Source organism: Manis pentadactyla, chromosome 4, assembly GCF_030020395.1.
Source record: "Manis pentadactyla isolate mManPen7 chromosome 4, mManPen7.hap1, whole genome shotgun sequence".
Lineage (NCBI taxonomy): Eukaryota > Metazoa > Chordata > Mammalia > Pholidota > Manidae > Manis > Manis pentadactyla.
Window position 1 is genome coordinate 16,524,685 of NC_080022.1, and position 25,214 is coordinate 16,549,898.

Genomic DNA, 25,214 nt, shown 5'->3' on the forward strand with positions numbered 1-25,214 from the left:
ACTCTTGTGTGGGCTATTGGTGCCCCCTGCACATTTTCACCCTTTCCAGCCCTGCTGGCACTCCTCCTGCTCTGTCTGGCGAGAGGCCTGTGCTTCAGCTCCGCAGGAAGTTTGGCTCACTCCCTGGACGGCGTGTCACCCTCCCCTGCCTCATCTGATGGGCTGCGAGGTGCTCAGGGGCAGGGAGTCTTTCCTTCTTTTGTCAAAAGTTGTCATACAATATACATAACACAAAATTGACCATCTTAACCATTTTTAAATGTACGTTTGGTGGCATTAAGTACATCACCTTGTTGTGTGACCAACACCACCCCATCCACAGAATTCTTTTCATTTTCCCAAACTGGAATTTCTAGACCCATTAAACACTAACTCTGCATTTCCCCTTCCCCCAGCCCCCAGCATCCACTGCTCTAGTTTCTGTTTCTATGAATATGACTAAGTACCTCATATACATGGAGTCATACAGTATTTGTTTTTTTTGATGGGCTTATTTCACTTAGCATAATGTCCTCAAGGTTCACCCAAGTTGTATCATGTATCAGAATTTCATTACTTTATAAGGCTGAATAATATTCCATTGTATGGATATACCACATTTTGTTTATCCATTCATCCAATGATGAAGGCATTTGGGTTGTTTCCTTTTGGCTATTGTGAATGGTGGTGCTATAAACCTGGGTGTACAAATACCTCCTTGAGACCCTGCTTTCGTTACCCAAGAGTGGAATTGGGTAAATAGCCATAAGTGGAATTGTTGGGTCATTTGGTAATTCTATATTTAACTTTTTGAGGAGCTGTCATACTGTTTTCCCCAGTAGCTGCACCATTTAACATTCCCACCAACTGTGCACAAGGGTTCCAGTTTCTCCACATCCTCTCCAACATTTGTTATTTTCTATTGTTTTGGTAATAGCCATCCTACTGGGTGTAAAGTGTCATCTCTTTGTGGTTTTGATTTGTATTTCCTTAATGATTACTGATGTTGAGCATCCCTCTGTGTACTATTTGACCATCTGTATATCTTCTTTGGGGAAATGTCTATTCAAGTCCTTTGCCCATTTTTTTCATTGGGCTGTTGGGTTTTTTGTTGTTGAATTGTAGGAGTTCTTTATATATTCTAGATATTAATCCCGTCTTAAATAGATGATTTGTAAATATCTTCTCCCATTCAATGGGTTGCCTTTTCACTCTGTTGATAGTGTCTAGTTTATTTCTGAATCCTTAACGCCTGGCTAGCATCTAGCAAAGAAGCAGTCACATCCAACTCTCCCCATCCTGGTACTCCCTTGAGTGAGACCCAGGCCAGCCCATGAGCAACTTTGGGTGGAGGGCAGAAGGAACATCAAAAACAGCAAGGCAGAGAGTCCATCCATCAGGTACTCAACAAGCACCAATTCAGTGGGTGCTGCTGAAGGAATTGAGATATGGTCATTATGCGTTAGAAAGATCCCTCTGGCAGCTGATAAGGAAACTGGACTAGTGGGCTCACTGGATTTCTCAGGCAAGCCCCCACTCTGGGAGTGATAGGCCATATAGAGATGAGGTCAGACTTTTGTAGCTTTTGCATCAGTTCTAGTTCTGGCTCCATCGCTCACAGGCTATGCAACTTCAGACCTGTGGCTAGTATGTCTGTGTCTCTATTTCCTCATCTGGAAAAAGGCAGCAAAACACTTCCCCAGAAGAATGTGAGATCATGTCTGTAGGGTGTCTGGCATCTGGTGGCTGAGACAGTCCACTGGAAGGTCAGCTCTCAAGGACGGAGAAAGTTCCATCTTCTTCCCTAGGATGCCCCCTGCACGATGCATGTGGCATGTGGCAAAGGTGCCTGGCAATAGAGAGCGAGGTGTTGACTCTCATTGCAGCTGGCTGTGCTTGTGCCCGCAGTGGGACTCCATCAACGAGGTGGACGAGTCCTTCCAGCCCATCCACACGTACCAGGTGTGCAACGTCATGAGCCCCAACCAGAACAACTGGTTGCGCACCAGCTGGGTGCCCCGTGACGGGGCCCGGCGTGTCTATGCTGAGATCAAGTTTACCCTGCGTGACTGCAACAGCATGCCTGGTGTACTGGGTACCTGCAAAGAGACCTTCAACCTCTACTACCTGGAGTCGGACCGTGACCTGGGCGCCAGCACACAAGAAAACCAGTTTCTCAAAATCGACACCATTGCAGCCGATGAGAGCTTCACGGGTGCTGACCTGGGTGTGCGGCGCCTCAAGCTCAACACAGAGGTGCGCGGCGTGGGCCCCCTCAGCAAGCGCGGCTTCTATCTGGCCTTCCAGGACATTGGTGCATGTCTCGCTATCCTGTCTCTCCGCATCTACTACAAGAAGTGTCCCACCATGGTGCGGAACCTGGCTGCCTTCTCAGAGGCAGTGACAGGGGCTGACTCGTCCTCGCTGGTGGAGGTGCGGGGCCAGTGCGTGCGGCACTCGGAGGAGCGGGACACGCCCAAGATGTACTGCAGTGCTGAGGGCGAGTGGCTGGTGCCCATTGGCAAGTGTGTGTGCAGTGCTGGCTACGAGGAGCGGCGGGATGCCTGTGTGGGTGAGCACGCCGCATGTGGGCTGGCTAGTGGGTAGGCTCAGTCTGGCAGGGCTGCCAGGGTGTGTGTGGGGGGAGCATCCTAGTCAGCAGGCATCTGGGTGGTGAACACAGCACCTGGGAAGGTGGGTGAACCTTCAGTGTTGAAGCAAATACACCAGGTTGAAGTGGTGTTAGCAAATACACCAGGCCACCTGTGTGTGTGCGTGTGCATGCATGCTTGGAGCAGGGGAGGGACAGGAAAGGGAACACATTGCAGCCAGGCAGTGCCCTCCATGGGCATTGTGCAGAGGCACGCATAAGGCCACCTGTGTGATTGAATATGCTACTGGGTACGTAGCTGTATTAGAACTAACTTGTGTCGGGCCTTGTTCTAAGTACTTTTCATGTATTAACTCACTTAATCCCTCCAAATACCCTATGAAATAGAAACTACTCTTATCCTGGTTTTATAGATGAAGAGACTGAGGCACAGAGAAGCAGAGCAAACCTGCCCATGGTCACACAGTAGGAAGTGGCAGGGCTATGATTTGAGCCCAGAAGCCTGGCTCCAGAGTCCGTGCTTGAAACCACTCAACTGCTATCCTGTGGGGCGGAGGGCAGTGGAGCCAGGCTGGGTGAACAAGTGCAGTACAGCGCCATAGTGCAGGTGTGTGGGCAGGGCACCCAGGGAGTGCTACCTAGGCTGGTATGCCTCTAAGGCAACTGAAGCAGCCTGCCAGTGTTCAGGGGGCTCTTTTCTTGGGACCTGTGGGGAGGACAGCCACGGTCCTTGTGAAGGAGGACAGCTGAGAGCGCCTGGGTCATGAAACGGCATGGCACCTGTTCCCGTGGATATACTGCTAGGGTCTCCACGTCAGTGGCCAGAAGCAGGGCCCAGGCCCCAGGCAGTGTGCATGTGTGCCCCAGCTGCAGTGGCCCCACATAGCATCCAGAGAGCCAGAGAACATCAGGAGAACTAGGTGGACAGACAGCTGGGGCCTCAGCTGCTACTCCTCTCAGCCCGGTTACCCTCTGCCCTTCCTTGGCCTCCCCAGGGGCTGGACACATGGCGGCTCAGCCACTCCAAACACAGTGAAGCCTGCTGCTGGGCCCATTGGTTCTCCTGGGGAAGGAGGATGGATCTCTGCAGGGACCAGAGAGATTAGGGCCTGTCCCCCGACAGCCTCAGTGAAAGCTGGGATGGGGCCCTCTTGGTCACTAGGAATATCCTCCTAGCCCTGCCCCGAAAGCATAGTTGGTGGGAACCTCAGCCCCCTCTGCACCATGCCTCTGCCCATAGCAGGCACAAAAGGCCTCCGGTGTTTGCAGGACTGAGCAGGGCACAGGATGACAATTTCAGTTGATGCTCCAGGTAGTTCTCTGGGCCCAGGACCTTCTGTCCAGCTAGCAGGCCCTTCCCAGCCCCTCTCTGGGGCTTTCTGGTTTCCTTAAGAAACTCACATTCTCAGCTGCAGGTCTTCATCTCACCTGGCCTCTAAACCCCAAAGCCCCTTATGTGACATTTGCCTGTTTCTGGATTTGTTCTGCCCTCTGTGGCCCAGTTTGCCAGGCTCCCCAGGCCTCCCGCATCTCCTGATTCCCATTACAGACATCCCAGTACTTCTCATCTTCCTCCTGGGTAATAATAATAACAAACATCCGTATTGCCTTTACAGCTTGCAAGGGGATTCCTCACACATCAATTCATTTGCTCGTTGTTAACAAGGCAGGTATTACAACCAATATTTACATATGGGGAAACTGAGGCTCAAGCACTGTCTCCAGCATTGGGTCTCACAGCTGGGACCTGAGTCAGGTCTGTCTTGCTCTGAGCCATCTGTAGGCTGTTAACCTTTCCCTGGCGCACTCTGGCTGCTTTTCCTGGCTTCCAACATCCCTTCATTCTGATGGAGATGAGAAAGTTCCGTAGTGACAATTTTTCAAGTGTTTGTCACGTGCCAGACACTTTAATAGGCACTTCTTTCTTGTCGCGTCAGTTACTCATTCTGTTGTGCATCTACTGTGTCCCAGGCATCGAGGATATAGGCACAGAAGGTCCTGCCTTCAAGGAGTTCATATCACTTCTCATCCTTACGCCAGCCCTCTGAGCTAGGCTGTCTGTCGCCATCTTACCGATGTGAAAAACCAAGCCCCCTCAACTTAAGCCACTGAATGGGGATCTGATCCCAGCTTGTCTCACTCCAGAGCCCTGAACTGCTCCCTCCATCCACAGAGCCTCTGTGAAGTCCCACTTCCCTCCTCCCTGGGGTGGCATTAAAACAGTTGGTTACTGCTTCAGTATAAGCTGTAATAGGCCGGCCAGCCGGCAGATACCTGCTCAGGGTCACCAGCTGCACCCCACTCTGGATTTAGCCAGCAACACAGGCAAGCCTCTTGTTCGGTGGGTGGGTGTGCACTCAGCCACACTCGCCTGTAGGAGGGAGACAGTCCTCCTGACCGGGCCTGCGGCCGCCCTCAGAAATCTCAGGCACTGCTCCAGCCTCCTTACTTGCCAGAGGAGGGACGTGGAGCCCAGAGAGGGACTGTGCCTTGCCCAAGTCCCATGTGTGTCGAGGGCAGGACTCCTGGCAGATCCCCAAGCCTGAGCAGCTGGACCTCCGCAGGCCAGGAGAGCCCAAGGCCACTCCTATTTCCTGGCACTACTGGCACATTGATTAAAAAAATGATAAAGAGTTGCCAAAACAGGGTTAGGGAATTGCAGCATATTTTGAATTTTACATTTAAATCACAATACAACATAATTATGCTAGTTGCAGGATAATTACAGGTTTTATAAAAAATACTAATTCATAGTGCACCACAGGCAGTGAGGTTTGGGAATGGAATGCCAGGTTCAAGTCACACAAGGAGAGACTTTTCTCAGCCCTGTCAGTGGGCTTCTGTGACTGTGTAATGCCCTTCAAAGAAGCAGCACAGGCCCCAAACTGAGCCCCTTGCAAACAGAAGGCCCAGGCCAGCCAGTATCCCTCATCCCCACTCACTCCTTGGTGTGTAGCCAGAAAGTGGGAAGGATGGGGGCCAAGCAGGGGCTGGAAACAGAGTGGAAGGTGCCTTGCCTGGGCTTCTTGAGATGTCCTCTCAAAGCTACAGCCCCTGCCCAATGTGAGTGGGACCCTCTGTGGCCTGGGGGTCCCCTGGCCCCTGCTGGGCAGTTTTCTCTGAGCAGTTAAGGGGAGGAAGGGCTGGGTGAGGGGACCCTGGCTTGCCCAGTCCCAAGCACTCCCCACTTCCTTCCAGTGACAGGAGGACTCCAGAGCTTGAGGCTAGCAGCAGGGGCTGGGCGCATGGGGAGAGCCACCCTCCTGGCCTACAGGGTCCCATTTCTCTGGTTCCCCCTGATAGCCACCCTCAGGAGTGGCCTGGTGCCAGCCTGGTCACACGGCTCTTTAAAAGCCTTACTGAGACTGCACTCCAGCCTCAGAGACCCACGGAAGACTGTCCGAGCCAAGCAAGGATAGTCTAGTTTACCAGTGGGGAAATGGAGGCCCAGAGAGGTGAAGTGCTGACCCAAGGGCACACAGCCAGGAATGGTTGATTAAATCCCAAATCTCCCAACTCCTGGACCAGAAAACGCCCTGTACTACACAGTTGCAGCTGCAGTGATCTCCCCCCACCCATGGCTGCACCCGCTTCCCTGCTCCAGACAGGGAACAGCCTTTCAGAACATCACCCAACGGAGCAGCAGCCCAGCGTCTGAAGCCCCAGTTGCCGTCCTTCCTGTCACCCGGACGCAGAATATAAAACACCCTCTGTGGCCCTAATCATCTTTCTATAAATATCAGAGTCTCATTTCAGAGGGGAGCAGGACCGACGAGCTCTTTTGCCTTCCTGGCTGTGTTTAAAATCTGATTTAGAATTAATTTCCTCTGGTCACCCACCGGCAGACACCTTATTTGTCAAATCTAAAGCTCCTTGCAGGGGAGAGGAGAGAGGTGGCCGGGTCCTCAAGCAGCTGCCGGCCTGACAGGAGGCCTGGGCAAGGTGCCCTCGGCAGAGACAGGAGCCCCTCCTGGCCCGCAGCCGACACTGGCCCGCACAGGCTCCGGAAGCACCCTGGTGGACATGCGGGGCCGGGCCCCAGCCCAGAGCTGTTCCATCTGTCTCAGCCATTAATTCCCCACTCCGACTCCAGTTCTCCAGGCTCCCCGAGGCCTGGTGATTAGTATTCTTATTAAAGATTATTGTATTTTCATAGTGCGGATTAATCTGGCCTTGACACGTTATAGCCATACAGGTATTAGCCAAGCGTGTGAGCACCGCCCACTGGTGAGCAGCAAGCTGGCCAGGCCATCTCTAAGCCCTGGAGGTGTTGAGAGGCTGGTAGGGGCAAGGCCCCAGCTCCGGCGGCTCCCCTACCTGGCTTTGCCTTCTGGCTCGCAACCCAGGGCAAAACACTCAAGCTCCCAGAGTCTGTGTCCTCGCCGCCAGGGGATGTATCAGTGCCGAGGACATAGAATTGTAGTGATAAGTGCCAGGCGCTGCCCTGGCGTGAACTCGCATGTGCTCACAACAGCCCTAAGAGGTGTGTGCTATTGTTGTCCCCGTGCTATAGATGAAGAACCTGAGGCCCAGCAACTTGCCCAGTGTCACTTAGCCCAGGTGAAGGGGTTAGACAAGAAAAGGAAGCCAGGCAGCTGAGTTTCTGCTCTTAACTGATAAGGACTAGGTGAACTCTGGATGGGCAGCGGCCGGACAGACTTCACACCAAGGTGTGACCACACGTGTCCTTGTCTGCCCCTCACTGCTCTGAAAGCTGCTTGAGGGGACCTGCTCTTACTCATCTCGGGCCCATGTAGAAGCTCACTACATTTGGGTGAGGGAATAAAGGAAGGACAGAATGAGATGCTGATTGATGTGGATCTGATCATTACAGTGAGGATTACTGCCACTCAGAAATGAGCAGGGACTGCTGGAGCAGGGAGGGGAGTGGTTGCTTCTGTGTGTGTGTGTGTGTGTGTACATGTGGAGGTATGGAGACATCCAGAAAGTCTTCAATTGAAGGAGCATTAAAATGAATCTTGAGTGAATTTGACAGGTTAATAAAGGAGAAAAGCATCCCAGGAAGAAGGCACAGCATGTGCAAAGGCCCTGAGGCAGAAAACTACCTGCTGGGTGTGGGGAATGGCCAGTCCTTCAGTTTGGCCTGAGGATGGGGAGTAAGAAGAGGCACTGAAGGAGGCTACAGGGAGGGCCTTGAATGCCAGGCTTTATTGTTTAGGTCACAGGGAGTCTGAGAGGGTTTGAACTGGCAGTGACAGAGTCAGGTGTCATTTTAGAGTCTTTCAACCTCAAATACTCCCATTCCCACTCCCTGCACAGCTAACTCATTCTTATCATTTAAGCCACAACTCAAATACCATCTTCTCTGGGAAGGTAGCTCCTCCCCTCATTTACCCTTTGCCACACCATCTGCTTTATTCCCTTCCTGGAAATGATTACAGCTTCATTTACTGTGTGTCTCCCCCTCGAAAATGCCAACCCCTTGAGGGAGACACCGTATGCATCTTGTTCACAGCATGTCTCTGGCGCTCCGATCAGTTCCTGGCACAGAGCTAGTGCTCATCAATACTGGTTGAATGAGAGTGATGCCACGGACAGCTGGGATTGGGGTGGCAGGCTGGAGGCTGGGTTTGGAGGCTGCTGTGGTCATCCAGGTGAGGCGTGAAGCAGGTGTGGCAGAGGCTGCAGAGAGGATCAGATACAAGTCAGTCCCTGCCATGGTGACAGTGTCTCGGGGTCTGAGAGGAGCGGGAGCATGCTGTTTTTGGATGGTCAACATTGCTCAGGGAGCCTATAAACCACAGATACCCAGGCCCTGCCCATGGCTCTTCCAACCTGGCAGTAGAATGGGGAATCTGTATTTTCACAGGGGGGTTCCACATCTGCCCATATTTGGGAGCCACATACATCTCTTTTCTAGTCAAATTCCCACCTACCCCCTTTCTCTGTCCAGCCTCATGTCCCACTGAAGTCACCTCCCTGGGGTTTTGGTCCCCCTTGTACTCTTCACCTCTTGACCCCCACGTCTGAGGCTGGTATCTCACTCAAGGACCAGTGTCCTGTGAGGACAGAATCAGGCTGGAGACAAGGCCTGGGTGGGAGGGGCCGATGGAGGAGAGGTGAGGGGGACTTGGAGAAGCTCTTCCCTGTGCCCAATTTGGGCTGGGGCTCAGGTGCCAGGGTTTCAGCCTCAGTGCTGTGCAGCCCTGTGTAAGTCACAGGCCCTCTCTGTGCTTCAGTCCCTCCACCTGCAAATAGAGTAGGACCGGGTGATGCTGAAGTTCTGCACCTCTGTTCCTTGGGGGACCCCCTGGAAGCCCTGGACCAGAGTGAGAGCTGTCCCTGAGACCTGCGAGGGTGGCGTGGACCACCTGCCTGAAGCCACCTTGTCCCCCACAGCCTGTGAGCTGGGCTTCTACAAGTCAGCCCCCGGGGACCAGCTCTGCACCCGCTGTCCTCCCCACAGCCACTCTGCCGCCACCGCCGCCCAGACCTGCCATTGTGACCTCAGCTACTACCGGGCAGCCCTGGACCCTCCGTCTGCAGCCTGCACCCGTGAGTACCACCTCCAGACCCCAGAACCCTCCAGGCGAAGTCCCGGCCAGGACCCCATGCCTGGTCCCACAGGCTCCAAGGAGCCAGTGCTGTGTGGGTGAGGCAGGGACAGGAGCCTAGGTGGGGGATGACTGACCCCTTAATGGTGGCCTTGACCTCTCTGGGCACCCAGCCTCTCCTCATGTGTCACCTGCCATCCATCCAGGGAAATCTTTCCTTCCTTCCTTCTCCTCCACCGTGGTGGGCAGATCAGATCTGGAATCAGCCCTTCCCAGCACCGGGTGGCATTGGTCATCTTCTGACCCAGCAGTGAGGCTGATGTCCTGGGGGTTGGAGTGGGCAAGCCAGGGGCTTCCCAGGAAGTGAGGGAGTCTCAGAGGAGCCCCCCAATCACCATCATTCTTGATGAACTGCTTGGAGCTGCTGAATGCTGGGAGCTGCTGACGTGTGTGCGTGGAGTGTGTGCGCTGCCTGCTTGGCGGATGGCACGCATGTGTCTGATTCTGGGATGTGTATCTGTGCTCTGGGATGCCTAATAGCCATTATGACACTGTGTGTATCCATGTCAGCAGCTGCTGCTACAGAAGATGCCAGCATGGTGTTTGTATGCCTGGGTATGAGTGTGTGAGGGCTAGTGCCCACGTATATAAAAGATTCTCAGGGGTGTGTGTTCACATGTGTGTTCATCGAGGTTCCTATAGGGGACTCCTAAGTCCTCATGGAGCTTGAACGAACCTGCCTTGTGAAGTCACCCTGTGCAAGCCTGGCCATGCCAGGGAGGCGTGTGCCTGGAGAGGGCGTGGTTGTGTGTGCTCATGCCCTGTGCCCGCGGAACCTTGCGGGACTCTGGCTCCCAACCTGCAGCGCGCCGGGACTGTCTCGGGCTCTGCAGATGCAGCTCCTCCCTGCATTGCCTCCTCCTCCCTGGCCTGAAGGGGCCCCTCTCATTCCCATCCCAGCTGGGGAGAGGCTGCTGCCAGCTCAGCCTTCCCATTGGCCAGCCCTGGGCTCTTGTGGTGGGGTGAGGGGTGCCTCACATGGTTCTGACAGGTTTTGCCCTGGAATTTACCCCAGTCTCCACCCCCATCCCCTCCTCCCTCCACCTCCATCACCTGCCAGCCAAGGCTCCCAGTACCTGGCAGGTGAGGGTCTAGGTGTACTCACACACCAAACACCACCACACATGCATGCACACTCCCCCTCCCCCCCTTTCCCACTGTTCTGCCCAGATTTGTGCATTTTCCCCTTGTGGGACGTGCCAGGGCAGAAGGGATGGCTGAGTGACAGGGGGACATCTGTGGGCTCCTCAGGCAAGGCGAGCCCAGCTCTAGGTCCCGGGCACTTGCACCCGGTGGCTGGACTCTGGTTTCTTTCCAAATCTGCAGTTCAGTGCCCTAAGGTTCTAGAAATTTTAAGACTGTAAAAGATTGGGCTTTTCATATTCCATACCCTTCAGATTCTAAGATTCTCTATGATTCTGAGATTCTGCAGTTCTATTTTCTTAAGATCTAAGATTACCCTGCCTGGGATTCTGACCCTCATGGGCCTCCACAGTCCCTCTGCCCTCCTGGCTCAAATCCCAGCCCCCAAGAGGCCTCCCCCTAAGCCCTGTGCAGCCCAGACCAGGGCTCCCATCCCAGGGAGGGGGCTGGTGGGCACTCCCGGCTGGGCTTCCCGCCACTCCCGGGGCCTCCGCGCTGCTGCCCCACTGCCGCCGTGCTTGGCGGCCTTCATTACATGAAGTCCAGCCCCAGGGGGTCAAGGAGTAGAGTGTTGGATGCAAATGGCGGGGGCATTTCACACCCGGGTGGCTGCTGTGTCAGTCGCCACCCCAGTCCAGATGAAAACGGGGGGCACAAACCTGGGATCCCTGTGGTCCTGTGTGGGGAGTCGGGAGGGTTGGGTTTCTGTGCCCAGACCAATGCGTGGTCCCAGCCTGATGGCGGAGATGCTGCCTCTGCCCTCGGGGGCATCCAGAGCATGGAGTAGGCTCCACCTTATCTTTAGGGAACCCCAAATATCACAGGGGAGCCACAGTCCTTCCCTGGTGTGGGGGGCGGAGACTGGACCAGCCGAAATAAATACCTTCCAGCCCAGCTGTCATCTGTGCTCCTCAGGGCCACCCTCAGCACCCGTGAATCTGATCTCCAGCGTGAATGGGACGTCTGTGACCCTGGAGTGGTCCCCTCCACTGGACCCAGGGGGCCGCGGTGACATCACCTACAACGCCGTGTGCCGTCGCTGCCCCTGGACATTGGGCCACTGTGAGACATGTGGGAGCGGTACCCGCTTTGTGCCCCAGCAGACGAGCCTCGTGCAGGCCAGCCTGCTCGTGGCCAACCTGCTGGCCCACATGAATTACTCCTTCCGGATTGAGGCTGTCAATGGCGTGTCTGACCTGAGCCCCGAGCCTCACCGGGCCGCTGTCGTCAACGTCACCACAAACCAGGCAGGTAGGCGGAGACACTCCGGCCCTCAGCTTCCCCGGCCCCTTGCCCTCCCAAGCATCAGGGCACTGCCTTGGGCTTGCGATGGCATTCTGGGCAAACGCCTGCCTCTCCCGGCCCTGCCATCCTCACCCAGACTCAGAGCTGCAGGCTTTTCATGCCCTTAGAAAAGTAGAACACAACCTGTAAATGGGAGGAATCCAAAAAGCACAGAGGCAGGTCGGGAGGCTGTGACAGGCCTGGGTTCTGGGACTTGGCCTCTCTGCCTGTTTCCTCCCTGGTGCAATGGGAATAACAGCATCTGCCCCAGGTACTGTGAGGAGGCTTAAATGAGAGAAATGAGAATGCTTAGCCCAGCACCTGGGCCATAACACATGCTCAATAAATGTCATTACAGAAATAAAATCACTCTGATTATCATCTTCCAGAACAGCTGCCCCTGGGATGGATTTGGTCACACTGCTGTGGGCAGCAGCCATTTCTCTCTCTCTTTCTAGCCAGTTATTGGGCTGAATTCATCCCCTGGAACCCCTTTCTTCCCAAATTCTGGTGGGTCCTGCCTGTTAAGTGACAGCGTGAACCGAGAGCCCACTGCAGCAGCTTCCCCGTTAATATCCACCCTGGTGCACGCCTCGGACTCGACAGCTCCTCACCCCCATCTCACCCTCCTCCTCCCAGCACCACACAGACTGGCGGACACTATCCCTGCCTTGTAACAGTGGAGGAAATTGAGGAGCAGAGAGCCACCCAGGGTCACCACATAGGAAATGGCAGAGCCGGGATTTGAACCCAGGTCTGTCTCACTCCCAAGTGAAACAGGCTTCCCAGCTCTGAGCCCATGAAACCCCCTCCCTGATTCCAGGGCTTCCCCAACTCAAGAGACTCTCAAACGCAAGGAGCATCTTTGGAGCCCCACCCAAACGCTGAGCTCTGTCCTTGGTGCTGGCAGCAGTGAGGCCTGGCCCTGTGCACCTGTGCTTCAGGCCCCACCCTTACCCACCCGTCTCTAGGGCAACTGAGGCCTGCGGCAGGCTGATTAGGGTGGAGGTTGGAGCAAGAGAACCCAGCAGGATTCAGACGCCATTCAGGAGGCTCCATCATTAAAAAGAAGAACCTCCCTTGAACCCTCACCCCCTTCCAGCCACCAGACCACTTCTCTTCTCGTGGAAACTCCCTGAAAGAGCTGTCTGTGCTTGCCGCATCTGCGTCCTTCCCTCCGAGGGCGTCTTCGGGCAGCTCCAGGGGAGCATCTTTCCCGGCCTGTGCCCGTGATTGAGCCCCACCCCCGGGGCCACATGCACTGGGCCCCTTCCCCTCGTTCTGTCCTCCCTCCTGGAACACCTTTCTCTCTCCGTCCACACCCCTGTCCACCCCCCCATTTTCTGTCTGTTTGGCTGACCTGTCCTTCTCCATCTTTGCCAGCCTCTTTCTCTGAGCAGCCTCTAAAGGCTGGAGGACTGCAAACTTGTCCCAACCCTCCTCTCCTTCCTGTTCACCCAGGTCTGTCCATTCCACTTTCTTGTGGACATCCCCCAGTTAATGTCACCTGCAGGGACCCCTCCCCTGAGGTCCAGCTGCCCACTGCCATCTCCACTTGGCTGTGTTTTAGACAAACAGCACCCCCCGAAGCACCTCCCACCAGCCCCCATCTCAGGGCATGGCTCCTCCATTCAGGGGGTTACTCGGGCCCCAGAGCCACGTCATCCTTGGCTCTCTGTCATGCCACATGTGTCCACCAGCCAGCCCCACTGGGTGCCCCTCCAGCATAACCATCTCCACACTCAGACCCTCCCTCCGTCTATCTTAGCTCAGCTGCTGTAACAAAATACTACGGACTGGGGGGTTTCAACCACAAAAATGTATTGCTCACAGTCAAGGAGCTGGCCAGTTGGGTTCCTGGTGAGAACTCTCTTCGTGGCCTGTGGACAGCTGCCTTCTGGCTGCGTCCTCACACAGAGAGACACAGACGGAGATAGAGATCTCTCTGATATCTCTTAAAAGCACTCATGGCATCCTGAGGGCCCCACCCTGACGACCTCACCTAACCCTAACTACCTCCCTAGAGCCCCATTTCTAAATATCATCACCATGGGGGTTAGGACTTCAACACAGGAAATTTGGGAGGGAACCCAGTTCAGTCCGTGGTGCCACCCACATCCCCATCATGTGTTTCCTGGGCAACCACGGGAGCCCTTGCCCCATGATTTGTTCTCACATAACATCCGGAATGAGCTTTAAAAATGTAAATGAGATCAGGTCCCGTGTGAGTCCTTTATCAGCTTCAGCTGAGCCCTCCCACCGTCCAGACCCTCCGGGGGCCTGGGACCCATGTGACCTGCCCCCGCCCACCACTCCAGCCTCACCCAGTCCACTGCTTCACAGGAGTGACCCGGAGCCCTGCCTGGGTCGGGTCCTGTCTGTCACAGCACCTTCTTCATGTCTATCGTGGCCCTTAATCAGCCTGAATTATGCACTGGTTCATTAACTTTTCTGTCTTACTATGCTATAAGGTTCTCTAGGGCTGTCTTGGTCTCTGCAGTATCGCCAAGTGTGAGCCCACCACCTGGCATGGGGTAGGCATTTAGGAAATATTAGGATACCAATGGAGTGGATGCCCACAGCTCTGGGCTGGGGGCCGGCAGCAGACAGCAGCCCCGAGCAGTGGGTGAGGTCAGTCCTAGAGACCCCTCCCCCTCCTCCTCCCTCCCCCTCTGCCTCCGCAGCGCCTCTCCTCCAGAGCCACCTGCACCCTGGAGCCCTTTCTGGGACCCTACCCTGGTTTCCGCCTGCCTCTGAGCTCTGGGATTCCCTCTGTAGCTGTCCCGCTCAGTGCAGCACCTCTGGCTTAGGAAATTCTTTTGTTTTTAAGGGCAGCCGCGTATGCTTGGCCCTGGTGTGTGTTCCTCACGTAGGATCCTCGCCTCCTCCTGGCAGGAGACGCCCACTAGCTTCACTTTCTGGGTGGGAAGACTGCCACCCACAGATAGTAATGGTCCCCGCCAGCGAGAGAAAGGCCAAGTTGTGAACCCAGACCTGATCCCCAGGCTGGCAGGGCATCCCTTGTACCACACTGTCCAACAACTCTGGAGCCGCTCCTTAATTTTTCACGTCAAAGTCAACCAGCAACACTTACTGGGCACCTATCATGTGTTGTCTCTGCCTTCAGGGAGCTCTCAGGCGTGCCCAGGTAGGAGGCAAGAGCTGGGCCTGGGGGCAGGTGGGCCACAGGGTCAGAGCTGGGTGGGCAGAGCGGGAAGAGGAGCCTGCGCGCTGGAGGCGGCAGGGAGGACGGGCTGCAGCCCTGCAGGCAGTTCCCGGTCTGGCCGTGGCTGGGTCTGTGGCTGGGTCTGTACCGGACACTTCCTAGCAGCCTCCCCTCGGGACAGCTGCACTGCCCCGGGGAGGGGAGAATCAGTGAGGGAGGGAGGGATAAGGGGGTGACCTAGTGCAACAGAGAGAACACTTCCCGAAGTGTCCAGAGCTGCCGGGTCATGCCCTCCAAGCCTGGGCACTGGTGGCTAGTGATTTGCCAGGAGGAGCGGCGGGCGCTGGCTCTCCAGGGGCTGGGGCAGGACAGTCAGCCAGGTGAGCACGGTGCAAGCTGGATTCCTGGGCAGGGCCTGGGGAAGGGGCGGGACGGAGGCCAGCCCCCAGCTACTCATCTGACCAGGCTGGCCTTCCCTCCGCAGCCCCGTCCCAGGTGGTGGTGATCCGCCAGGAGCGTGCAGGCCAGACCAGCGTCTCGCTGCTGTGGCAGGAGCCGGAGCAGCCCAACGGCATCATCCTGGAGTATGAGATCAAGTACTACGAGAAGGTACCGACAGGGAAGGGGAGAGGGCAGGGAGGGAGGCCGGAGGGCCCTTGGCTGACCACTCCTCCCACGGGCAGGACAAGGAGATGCAGAGCTACTCCACCCTCAAGGCCGTCGCCACCAGGGCCACCGTCTCGGGCCTCAAGCCGGGCACCCGCTACGTGTTCCAGGTCCGAGCCCGCACCTCAGCAGGCTGCGGCCGCTTCAGCCAGGCCATGGAGGTGGAGACCGGGAAACCCCGTGAGTGCAGGGAGCAGAGAGGGCAAGGGGGCCGCGCCAGGCCTGGTGCCAGGGCCGGGCAGGCAGAGGGAGGAACTAGTGAGCAGTGAGCTGGGCCTGTCTGTGCTGGATCGGCATTTTCATAGATGAAAAAACTGAGGCTCAGGGAAGGAAGGTTACTTGCCCAAGGCGACAGAACTGGTACCAGCCCGTCAGCCACTGGCTTTTACTGACCATTGTTGTAACTTACAGGCATCAGGATGCCCCGTGCTAGCAGGATAACCCTATACTTGTCCTCGAGACCCTCTAGTGAGTTGGCATTATCCACCTCCCCATTTTACAGATGGGGAAAATGAAGAAAGTGCATTGCCCAAGGTCACCCAGCAAAGCAGGATTTGAACCTGGTCAGTTTGGGGCCATCCTGCCCTCAGCCTCCAGAACAGTGGTTCTCACAGAGCAGTCTGGGACCAGCAGCTTCGGCATCACAGGGCCGGGGAAGGTGGGAGCGGGCTATCAGAAATGCTGATTCTCAGGCCCCACCCAGTCCTTCTGAATCAGAAACCCTGGGGGTGGGGACCTAGCAGTTCAGGTTTTATCAAGCCCTCACGGTGATTCTGAGGCATATTTAAGCTTGGAGTCCCCTTGCCCCCATCTCCAGCCAAATGGGGTCTTCTCCTAGCCTCGGGCCCCTCCAGGAGGTAGTGCTAGGATGGACGGTTCAAGGATGAGTTGATGACCTTCCTCAGCTGGCCCTTGTGCGTCTCCAGTGCTCCTGGGTCAGCCACCACGGTGAGAGGGCCCAGGTCACCATCCCATATACTGTGTGGCCTTCAGTAAGTTTCTTCAGCTCTCTGAGCCTCAGTTTTCTCATCTGAGAACTGAAGGTAATACTGGGAGCTCCCTGGCAGGATTAACTGAGCCTGGAATATGCGGCCATCAGCACATTCAGCCATGGCACTGTTAGAGGGCAGGCAAGCAGGCATTTTCTGACTCACGTTACATGTGAGAAAGCTGAGCTCAGAGAATCCACTCTTCGGGTCACACAGTCCCAGGAAGTGGTGGCACCAGGCTGGGAAATCAGGAAAGCTGAGGCAACAGGATCCTGAAGGGGAGGTGTAGTAGGGGGGAGGGCAGAGGAGGAGGAGGCCTGTGCCCTGACTGGTGTACAGCTGAGGAGGCTGCCCGCTGGGCCCCAGCAGGGCTGCCAGAACCCTGGGCCTGAGGCCAGAGCTGACAAGCTGGTCTCCGACCTTCATGAGCCCCTGCAGGGCCCCGCTACGACACGCGGACCATTGTCTGGATCTGCCTGACCCTCATCACAGGCCTGGTTGTACTTCTGCTCCTGCTCATCTGCAAAAAGAGGTGGGTGGCCTGGCCCCCAGCCTCCCCCACGCCCCTCCTCTGGGGCGCTGTGTCTCCACCTGCACCCAGCCCACTGAGCCAGTGGTCCCCCCGTGCATGGGCCAGGCTCACTTTCAGGTGCACCTGCTCTTCTGTCCTCCTTCCTGGGACGCTTTTCTCCTGCCTTGCATTCTCCTGCCCACCCACCCCCATTTCCATCCATCTGTCCGGCCTTTCTCCATCTTTGCTGGCCCCTCCTCTCTGAACAACCTCTAAAGGCTGGAGGACCATGAACTTGTCCCGGACCCTCCTCTCTTTCCTGTTCACCAAGGTCCGTCTTCTCCGGGTGACCTTATCAGGACCCACGGCTGTGAATTCCACCTTTATGGGAACATCCCCCAGTTAATGTCACCTGCAGGGACCCCTCCCCTGAGGTCCAGCTGCCCACTCCTGTCTCCACTTGGCTGTGTTTTAGACAAACAGCACCCCCCAAAGCCCCTCCCACAGGCCCCCATCTCAGGGCATGGCCCCTCCGTTCAGGGGGTTACTCAGGTCCCAAAGCCATGTCGTCCTTGACTCTCTCTCTCATGCCACATCCGTCCACCAGCCAGCCCCACTGGTCCCCCTTCACCATGACCGGCTCCATGTCATTTAGTCTTAATGGCACTCCCGTGATGCAGAGATTATGACTTCATTTTGCAGGTGAGTAATTGGGGATAACAGAGGTTAGGCCACTTCAGCCAAGTAGGTGCCAGAACTGGGACAGGAGCCTGGGTCTGTCTCAACTAAAGGCCATGCTCTTAGTCACTGCCCCCTCCCACCAGAGGGAGATGGAGATGGGATAGTGTGCTCAGTGTGGGCGTAGGATGCAGACAGCAAGAACCAGAAGGATCACCCAATAGATGGAGAAACTGAGGCCCGGAGAAGGGAAGGGTCTTGCCAAAGTCATAGAGCAGAGTTAGCATCAGAAGCCTCTTGTCCCAACCCTTCCCCCAGGGGCAGCTTCATGTAAAATGGGGCTAAAATGCTACAGACTTTGCTGTAAGGGCCCAGTGGACTCGACTTTGTAAAGGGTTTGTAACTGTGAAGATGTCACCATCTAGCTGGGTTGAGAACCTGAGGGTGGGGATTCCCCTGGCGGGGACAGGGGCTGGGGTGGCAGGAGCTGACCTGAAAGGGGAAGGGAGTTCTGACTCATCTGCGAATGGGGTCAGGGCTGAGGCTAGGGATGGTCTGGCCACAGGCAGAGCCATGCCCATCCTCCGCAGGCACTGCGGCTACAGCAAGGCCTTCCAGGACTCAGACGAGGAGAAGATGCACTATCAGAATGGGCAGGGTGAGTGCAGCGGCCCAGGATCTGGGGGCAAAGAGGAGGTCACGGTGGGAAGCCGTGCTGGTCTGGGGATGGCACAGGTGGGAAGGAGGACAGTGCCCCAAAACAGACGAGAGCCCCAGAGAGGCAGGATGTCACAGGCCCAACCCCCAAGGTCAGTGCAGTTCGCCATTCTCGGGTTTGCAGACACCACTGAGGATGCTGGGGACCCTCTCCCCAGGGAAGTGTGCAAAGTCCTGTGCTCGTGCAGTTTTACGTACGATTTCAGGGGGGTTCATATTTTCTTGGACAAGAACCCCTGCTGCAGAGAGCTTTTCCAGGACCCTGCAGAGACTCCAGAAAACGAGCAAACATGGAGATGCCTACCTCCCACTCCACTTGTATGCCCATGACGTTCGTGTCAGTCATGGTGCTGATTCCCAGTAAGCCTGTTAACAGCGTCTTCTAGAGAACCACTTTCAACCAGTCTAACTTGGCACTTAGGATGAAATCTTTTTTGCCACATTCCTGCCCCAGAACAATTTAGAAAGGTCTTACGGACTCTAGAAGTGATCCCAGAAAACAACGGACATGCTCAGAACTCAGTAGAGACCCCAAAGCTACTCCACAGAGACCCAGCTTTCTCTTGGCAAGCACTTAGTGAGCACCTACTGTCTACCATCACATCCTGAGATTCCCAGAGACACTCCTCACCCGACCCCCAGACCCATCCCGGGTCTGGGAATGCTGGGAGAGAAAGTCCACCTGGACCCCACAGATGGTCTGTGTCTCTTGATCTTTTAGTGCCCCCACCTGTCTTCCTGCCCCTGCACCACCCTCCAGGGAAGATCCCAGAGCCCCAGTTCTATGCAGAACCCCATACCTATGAGGAGCCTGGCCGGGCAGGCCGCAGTTTCACCCGAGAGATCGAGGCTTCCAGGATCCATATTGAGAAAATCATCGGCTCAGGTGAGCCTCGGGGGTTGTGAGGGTGGGGACATCAGGGAGGGGGCCCAGGGGAGGGAGTGCGCAGGGCAGAGGGAGAGGGGGACCAGGAGCTTAACCAGGGCCCCAGCACTCCCCGACACTTGCCCTGCTCTGGCTCCGCAGGTGAGTCTGGGGAAGTCTGCTACGGACGCCTGCAGGTGCCAGGCCAGCGGGACATGCCCGTGGCCATCAAGGCCCTCAAAGCTGGCTACACGGAGAGACAGCGGCGGGACTTTCTGAGTGAGGCGTCCATCATGAGCCAGTTTGACCACCCCAATATCATCCGCCTTGAAGGTGTCGTCACCCGTGGTAGGTGCCGGGCAAGGGCTGCCGGCCTCACCCTGCAGAGCTCCTCCTGCCCTAGACAGGGCTCTAGTCCATCCTGGGACTATCCTGCCCTGCCCTTTCCCCCACCCTGGCTCAGGTCTCCAGATTACTTGATGGGGAAGGGGTCCCAGAGCAGGGGGCCCCAGCGGGAATCTTAGGCTCCCTGGGACTCTCAGTGACTGCCCAGCTCCTGGAAGCTCATGGGAGGGCGTGTTCCTGGGGTCTCCGGTCATCAGTCCTGCTCATCTCACCAAGAGCCATCCCCTCCCCAGGCCGCCTGGCAATGATTGTGACTGAGTACATGGAGAACGGCTCCCTGGACACCTTCCTGAGGGTGCGTGCCACCCCCACCCCATGCCCCGCCTTTCACATGGGCTGTGGGGAGGCATAGTCTGGGTGTTGGGAGATAATGTGAGGCCTCCAGACACGCCCCAGGAGCTTGGGCCCAACAGACCTGGGATAGGGGGAGCCAGGCATGGGGAGGGACCTTAAAGGTCCTCAACCACATAGAAGTCCCTCTGCTGCACAGCGTCCTGCATCCTGCGTCCTGCACACAGGCTAAGCGGGGTGCCTCTGTGGGGACCCACAGCCCCATCAGCTCGGCGGCATGGTGGGTGTGGCAGAAATCACTAGATTCCCACCCCTGCCCTGCTTTTTGTTTGCTGGGTGCTCTGAGGCACAGGACTTAACCTCTCTGGGCCTCATTTGTCCTTCTACAAAATGGATGAGCTTAATCACCACCCCACCTACTCTCAGGGCAGCTCTGAGTGTAAGAGACCATGAGGACAAACCTCCAACAGTAACATGCTCCATAAGCAATGAAGCACTTTGTAAACTGTAAAGAGCCTTCCGGAAGCCTAAGCCCTGTCCCTCTGCAGACCCACGACGGGCAGTTCACCATCATGCAGCTGGTGAGCATGCTCAGAGGAGTGGGTGCCGGCATGCGCTACCTCTCAGACCTGGGCTATGTCCACCGTGATCTGGCCGCCCGCAACATCCTCGTTGACGGCAACCTGGTCTGCAAGGTGTCTGACTTCGGGCTCTCGCGGGTGCTGGAGGACAACCCCGACGCCGCCTACACCACCACGGTGCGTAGCCCACACCCCTTTCCAGTAGGCCTGGGGAGGGGCAAAGTGGTACAGGAGGGGTCCCCTTGCGTGTCATTGAGCGAAGTGGGAAATTTCAGGGTCGCCTTCAACTGGGAGCCAGCCCCACCGCTTCACTGAGCCTCAGTTTCCCCCCCCTGGGGAATGGGAGCAACCTTTCCTGACCTCCTCTGTCACTGGGTGGCTTGGGGAGACACACTGGTCCCCACTGTCACTCACCCACTGGGAGATTTTGGGGGAGTTGAATCACACGCCACTCCACATCTGTTGCTAAAGTCTGGTTAAAGACCAGCATTTTCACACTGAGTTCTGTGGAGATTTGGGCTTTTCTAGAGAGGCCTCGGGCTGCGTTAAAGACGGGAGGTTGAGTGGGCCTCCTCAGTGGGCTCAGGCCCCACCCCTGCCTCAGTCGGAACCTTCCCTTTGGATCTCACCTGCTGAGTCTCCAAATAAGGTTTCACTTAGAGAATTTTGTGATCGAGGAGAAGAAGAAAGAAGAAAACAAAGGAAGACAAGGAGTTTGAAAGCAGTTAGGCCTCATTCTCTGAGCTTCCTCACCTGGTCAGGCACCGACTTGTTGACTGATATTTACTGAGTATCTACTATGTGCCAGGCCCACTGCACATCTTCTCGCATCCAGTCTGCACAACAGCTCTGTGTGCAGGTCTCCCCATCAGAACAGGTGCCCTTGGGAGGCAGAGGCCCTGCCTCCCCCACAGGACTGTGAGTTTCCCAGCCTGAACCTCCATGTTCCACTCCCTGACTTGGGCTGGGGAGAAGCCCTCAACATTCCTGTGTCCATCTCAGGGAGGGAAGATCCCCATCCGCTGGACAGCCCCTGAGGCCATCGCCTTCCGGACCTTCTCCTCAGCCAGTGATGTGTGGAGCTTCGGTGTGGTCATGTGGGAGGTGCTGGCCTACGGGGAGAGGCCCTACTGGAACATGACGAACCGTGATGTGAGTGGGGACCCCGGCCGGGCAGAGGGTGTGTGGGGCCTTGGAGGGAGGGGTGGCCTCCAGCCCAGCGCTGTGCTTGCCCACCCCACCCCAGGTCATCAGCTCCGTGGAGGAGGGGTATCGCCTGCCTGCACCCATGGGCTGTCCCCGCACCCTGCACCAGCTCATGCTCGACTGTTGGCACAAGGACCGGGCCCAGCGGCCTCGATTTTCCCAGATTGTCAGTGTCCTCGATGCCCTCATCTGGAGCCCTGAGAGTCTCAGGGCCACGGCCACTGTCAACAGGTACCTGATGTCCACCCCAGCCCTTCCCAAGCCTGGCTGCCCTCCAGCATTGCCCCAGATAAGGCTCAGACTTATTCCCAACTCTGGCCCCTGGACCAGACCCAGCCCGCGCCCCTGACCCCCACCTGCCTGGGCCTTCCTTAGTCTGCCCCTTCGAGGCCTGGGGTCCAGCTCCTCAGACCCCTTGCATGCTACTGAGCCTGGATGGAGGGTGAGGATAGCTAGTGCCAGGGTCCCCCAAGGAGACAGAGGACCTGGTAGGCCACTTACCAAAGATCCCTGTGCCTCAGGTGCCCGCCCCCTGCCTTTGCCCAGAGCTGCTTTGACCTCCGTGGGGGCGGGGGTGGCGGCGGGGGCCTCACGGTGGGGGACTGGCTGGACTCCATCCGAATGGGCCGCTACCGGGACCACTTTGCTGCTGGTGGCTACTCCTCTCTGGGCATGGTGCTACGCATGGATGCTCAGTGAGTAGGGGATGGGTGGCGGTCCCTGTGGGCTGGGGACACAAGGACGGGATGGGGGGCTGCTGAGGAGGCTGGCAGCTCCAGGGCATGGGTGTATCCTTGTCCCCACGGCTCCCAGCCTCCCAGGCCAAGCTGCTCAGCACCACCCTTCCTTCTCAGGGACGTGCGCGCCTTGGGAATCACCCTCATGGGCCACCAGAAGAAGATCCTGGGCAGCATCCAGACCATGAGGGCCCAGCTGACCGGCACCCAGGGGCCCCGCCGGCCCCTCTGACCCAAGGCCAGCTGGACCTGGGCAGCAACCAAGCCAGCCCCAGTTCACGGCAGCCATCAGAGGACGTGCAGGGTTGGCCAGGGGTCGGGGTGGGCCCAGCCTCTGTCCCTCCTCTCAGGTGCCACCGCAGGACCTGGAGTTATTAGGGGTTAAGCTGCTTGGGAAAGAGCTCTCTCCCCAGAGCAGAAACCTTCTCTTTCCCAGAAGCTGGGGCCTCAACACCACTGAGCCCACCAGAGATGTCACTCCCTTGCCTCTGTGCATGTGCGTGTGTGCGAGCACAAGGACTCATGCACTGTGCGACAGGGGCGTGTTCTCATGAGGTCTGGAAGCCCGTGTGATCACGTGTGTGTGTGTGTCCACTGGTCAGGTCCCAGCATGGATGTGTGCAAATTATGATGTGCCTGCTTATCCATTAAGGCTGGGGGCACGTGTGTGACCGTGGATGGCATGTCATGAATGAGGATGCGTGTCACAGGCCTGTGAATACAGAACGTGGTGTGACACTGCCCATCAATGTGGGCACAGGTCCCAGTTGCCCACAGGGACTAAGAAGAGGCTCACACCCACCTCCCCCCATGCCTGAGGCCAGAACTAGGGGCCGCTTGAGAACTGTACCAGCACCAGGCCCACCCTTGTCTCTGCCTGGGTGAACCCACCCCCGGCTCTATCTCAGGTCTGAGCCCTCCCTCTGGCTGGCGAGGGGGCCACCTGCAGCCCCCAGCTGGCTCCCACCACTGCTTTAACAGGAAAACAGGGTTCCCGGCCAGCCCTCTAGCCACCTTCTATGCAGTCATCACTGCAGAGTACATGAGATGCCCACAACTGGACATGGCTCCCTGATCAGGGGCCAGGGACCACCAACTTCCCGCTAGTCTCTGAAGCCCCTCCATGGTCCAGGGCTCCTCAATTGGAAGTCCCTCTGCCAACATCTCACTGCCCAGCCCTGGCCTGTCCCCACCTCTGCCCCATGCCTAGGGTCAGGGACCATAAGATCCTAGCTCCTCCACCCCAAGTCCACCCCTCTTCTGGGAAGACCACAGCCTAGAAAAGGGGTGTGCCTTATCTAAGGTCACACAGTAAGATTCAGAGCTGAGGCCTCCTGCCTCCCAGCCCAGGGCCCTTCCTTGAGGCTATCCCACACTGGTGGCTGTGGGTAGGAAGGGGTTGGGGAACCCCACCCCCCACCCCTGCCCTCACCCCAGAGACTGGCCCTCCCTCTTACGGCCCACCAGGGTATGTAAATATCTTTTTCTACCATGTCAGAATATTTTTTCCTCACTCCTGACAATGCAAAAATGGTCTTCAAAGCACATAAAAAGCACCCAGGGTAAGAAAGCCCCGCCCCAGAGGAAGCTTGGCAGGCAGGGCTCAAGGAACCCCGCTGAGCGGGATGCCTTGTGCCCCCTGCCAGCCCCCAAGCGAGGGGCAAGCCCAGCTCTCCACTCTCACCCAGCCCTCCCCGTAGCCAGCGCAGCTGTTCCGCGGAGACACCAGCACTGAGCCCCCTCTCCCTCCTGCAATAATTTGGGGAGTCTCAGCCCCGCCCAGGTGCCGCGGCCAGCTCTCTACACATCTATATATTATATTACTATATAGCTGAGCTGATCTTCCTTCCTATGGAAGTCGGAATCACGGTCAGGACACGATCCGGGGATCCCACCTCCACCCCACTTTCACCTGATTCCTGGGCTCTGGATCCTCATGGTCGGGGAGGGCACAGCAGGCCAGGCCCTTGCAAAAGTGTGACCCCTGTCCCTGGCATGAGGTACCCCTCAGGGACCAAGGGATCTGCCTCTCCGTGGTCTCCATCCTGAGTCTTGAACTTGCCCACAATGAGAATAAATTCTGCCTCATCTTTACCTGTGTCCTCCACTTTTTTCCATTCCTTTAACTTTAACTCTCCTGGTGAGGAAGGGGCAGCCTTATGCTGTGCACCTAGTGTATGCATCCCATACATTTTTTTCCTTTTTGGTCTTCTCATCTATCCCAGGAGGTAGGATTCATGCGCCCATTTTATGTATGGGGAGGCTGAGTCAAATTTGTGGCAGGCAGCATAGGACCCCAGGTCTGTCTAACTCCAAAGCCCATGCTCTGCTACAAAGCATCACCATAGCCCCAAATTCTCTCTTCCAAGATGTACAGATGGGGCTTAACACTGGAGCCCCGTCCTTGGCCCTTGGCACTGCCCTAGCCTGGAGTACTCTTGTGGAAGGAAGTCACTCCCTGGAGGACAAACGCATTTTATGGGAACCACTTAGTTGGGACCAAGGGTGCCGTGGAGCAGAGAAGGGAAGATAGGATGCAAGGATCTTCCATAGTTACATCAGGGGGCTGAGGAGCCACCTCTGCTCCGGGGGAGCGCTGACCACAGAAGGAGCCCAGATGGTGGTGTCAGGGGCTGAGCAGAGCCCAGCTATGTCCGTTTGAGTCAATGGCTCAGACATTTGGAGAAGGTGTCCCTGGGGTCCTATTGATAAGCAAGTAAATGGTCTCCAACATCCTCTCAAGCTGATGAGAAGGTTGTCATTCCTGCACCTCCCTCAAGTTGGAAAAGTAGGACCAGGGAGAAAACACT

General features: G+C 56.7%; 1 protein-coding gene across 1 annotated transcript; it reads left to right on the forward strand.

Annotated features, from left to right (window-relative positions):
- Window positions 1–1,890: 1,890 nt before the first annotated feature.
- Window positions 1,891–24,498, forward strand: EPHA8 (EPH receptor A8). The gene is made up of 15 exons (XM_036914630.2): window positions 1,891–2,551; window positions 8,951–9,106; window positions 11,224–11,559; window positions 15,243–15,367; window positions 15,442–15,604; window positions 16,852–16,945; window positions 18,193–18,260; window positions 19,041–19,205; window positions 19,347–19,532; window positions 19,823–19,884; window positions 20,429–20,638; window positions 21,464–21,613; window positions 21,708–21,898; window positions 22,189–22,362; window positions 22,522–24,498. The coding sequence occupies exons 1-15, from the start codon at window positions 1,954–1,956 to the stop codon at window positions 22,634–22,636; spliced, it is 2,793 nt and encodes a 930-aa protein (XP_036770525.2). The 5' UTR covers window positions 1,891–1,953; the 3' UTR covers window positions 22,637–24,498.
- The last annotated feature ends 716 nt before the right edge of the window (window positions 24,499–25,214 follow it).